Source organism: Etheostoma spectabile, chromosome 5 (assembly GCF_008692095.1).
Source record: "Etheostoma spectabile isolate EspeVRDwgs_2016 chromosome 5, UIUC_Espe_1.0, whole genome shotgun sequence".
Classification (NCBI taxonomy): Eukaryota; Metazoa; Chordata; class Actinopteri; order Perciformes; family Percidae; genus Etheostoma; species Etheostoma spectabile.
Window position 1 is genome coordinate 5341319 of NC_045737.1, and position 2571 is coordinate 5343889.

The following is a 2571-nucleotide window of genomic DNA, read 5'->3' on the forward strand; positions in this document are numbered from 1 at the left end:
CGGTCTCTTGTCACTCTGTCTTATCCTCCACACTCTCCCTCCATCCTCTCTGTCCTCTAATCTCATCCCCTCCCTTTCCCCTTTTTTTTTTTCTCACCCTCCTCCTCTCTTAGCTATTCCTCCTTCATTTACCCTTTCTCCCCTCAAAGCTCAAGCGCTCGCTTGATTTGTGCACGCGCATGTGTGTTTGTGTATGTTGATGCACATTTCATTGACAGGCTGAGACTATAATGGACTCAACATGAAGCTTTAATCCATTAACAATAGGATCTGTTGGTCAGGAGGCCAGTGGGGGGCAGCTCTCTGTGTGTAGCTTTGGAACGTGCGCGCACACACACACACACACACACACACACTGCAGTTTGTCAGAGCCAGGAGAGGGAGCACTGATAGATTTTAAGAGCCTCTTAATGTAATCATCAACTTCAGAGGTGTGCGTTTGTGTGTGGCTGTGACTGGCTTTGGTCAAGTGAGAAAAGAGGTTGCTGTTAAAGTGTTTGTGCTGCTTAATTCATGCTTCTGTGAACTTTTAACCTATTTGCAAGTAAGAGTCTGTTTTTCTAACCTTGCCTACACATAGCTGAAAAGCTGTTGTAATTACTGGTAGATGGATCTGTTTTGTGATCTCAAGCAGAATGCACACATAACAAAGCCCAATCTGAACTATGAATGGCAAAATTGTCTCACATATTTTCTTCCTACACTACCTATCTTTTTCTTTAATATCTCTTCCCTCTGTTCTTCTTTTACTCTTTTCTGCTTTCATCTGCAGAGTAACTCCTTGCTTCCAGAAAGTCTTAGGAACTCAGATAAGCGCCGCAACGGACCTGAGTTTTCAAATGACACCAAGAAACGCAAGGTGGATGACAAGGACTCTAGCCACTATGTAAGAAATGGTTCTGCTGACTGTGTCTGTTCGCTTATGTGAAGAAAAATCATTTTATAATTTGTCTGTTCATAATAATTTGTCAGTTTGGTAATAATTTCCACTTGAATATTGAATATTTGAATACTGGAATATTTCCATGCAAGTTCCTTCTAACAGCCTGTTTATCAGCAAACCAAAGGAAAGGACATATGTGCCAATTTTCTGTTGACCAGATGGAAGTGCAGATTATGTAATGGTGTGCCAACTAATTGTCTTGCTTTGCAGGACAGCGACGGGGAGAAAAGCGATGATAATTTAGTGGTCGATGTCTCAAATGAGGTCAGTATGTTTTGATATTTTGTATTGTTTGTTAATAGTTGGTGGTGGTGGTTGTTGTTGTTGTTGTTGTTTCATGTGGGATGGATTTATAAATGAACAGGTGTCACAGTAGTGTTTGGCGGATGGTTCCTTTTCAAATGAACTTTATATTCACAGTTGTCCATGGGACTGCAATATTCTATTCAGGAAAATCCCAACATCACTTTTGTGCAGTGCTTTTGTTCTCAGTTAGTTAACTGAATCTTTGCCTCTCCACCAGGATCCAGCCTCCCCTCGTGGCACGCCTCTCCCCTCCCCTAGAGAAAATGGCCTGGATAAAGCCCGTCTTCTCAAGAAAGACCCCTGTAGTCCAGCTTCTACTGCTTCATCAGCCAGCTCTTCTTCCCTCAAGTCAAAAGAGATGACAATGGTAGGGATGGTCAAGACACAATTGATTTAGCATACGGTTAGATAGAGCAGGTATACAGATCAATTGATAGTAGGTGCAGTAGTTTCATCTCTTTAAAGTGTGTGTCTCTCTCTCTCTCTCTCTCTCTCTGTCTCTGTCTCTCTCTCTCTCTCTCTCTCTCTCTCTGGCAGCGAGACAAGGCAGGCACACCTGGACTAAAGTCAAGCACACCCACACCCAGAGGGGACTCCACCCCTGGTCCGAGCTCCACTCCTGGGATCCGACCCAATCTATCAAAACCCCCGTCCATGGAGATACCACATCCAGCCAGTATGTCCAGTAGAAACATTTGTAAAATAATTTTCTGATAGGTTACGCTAATCTTTGTTTCTCAAACAACTTCATGCTTACATTGCCAGCAAACGCAGTTTCAGTTAGAAATCTCTGTTTGCTTAGGCTTGACTTAACTCTATATCACAGAGAAAGACAGAACACAAATTGAGGGATACTACTAGAAATGTCAGATGATCATGTGGTAATGATAAGTCTGTAGGGGTCAAGGCTTGTGCTCTTAGATATTTATGGGATTTTAAACGTGAAGGCTTTCTAAGTTGTTACCAGCTTTTCATGTGCCGTACTCTTTCCTTCCCTCTCCTCCTCAGCTGCAGGTTTGCGAACCCCCCTGGCTGTACCAGGCCCATACCCAGGTGCGTTTGGTATGTTGCCCCACGCAGCAGGGATGAACGGGGAGCTGGCAGGTGCAGCCGGAGCAGCGGCCTATGCTGCTGGACTACACAACATGTCACCTCAGATGAGTGTTGCTGCCGCGGCTGCTGTGGCTGCGTACGGCCGTTCACCCATGGTGAGTAGAAAAGGGTGACCTGCGTTTTAGTAAAGTTACATTTCATGTATGCGTGTTTAAAGAAAGCCTCCAATCAGCATAAACAGTTTTCTGTATGTAACATGTTGGTTTTAG

General features: G+C 44.0%; 1 protein-coding gene across 2 annotated transcripts in view; it reads left to right on the forward strand.

Moving 5' to 3' along the window:
• Positions 1-2571, forward strand: part of LOC116688895 (transducin-like enhancer protein 1) — a 21166-nt gene that overhangs the window by 13644 nt on the left and 4951 nt on the right. For both annotated transcript variants that reach the window (XM_032515077.1, XM_032515076.1), the window contains exons 9-13: positions 773-886; positions 1154-1207; positions 1467-1616; positions 1787-1925; positions 2258-2457. In XM_032515077.1, coding sequence (XP_032370968.1) covers positions 773-886; positions 1154-1207; positions 1467-1616; positions 1787-1925; positions 2258-2457 — 657 coding nt within the window. The remainder of the gene's footprint in view (positions 1-772; positions 887-1153; positions 1208-1466; positions 1617-1786; positions 1926-2257; positions 2458-2571) is intronic.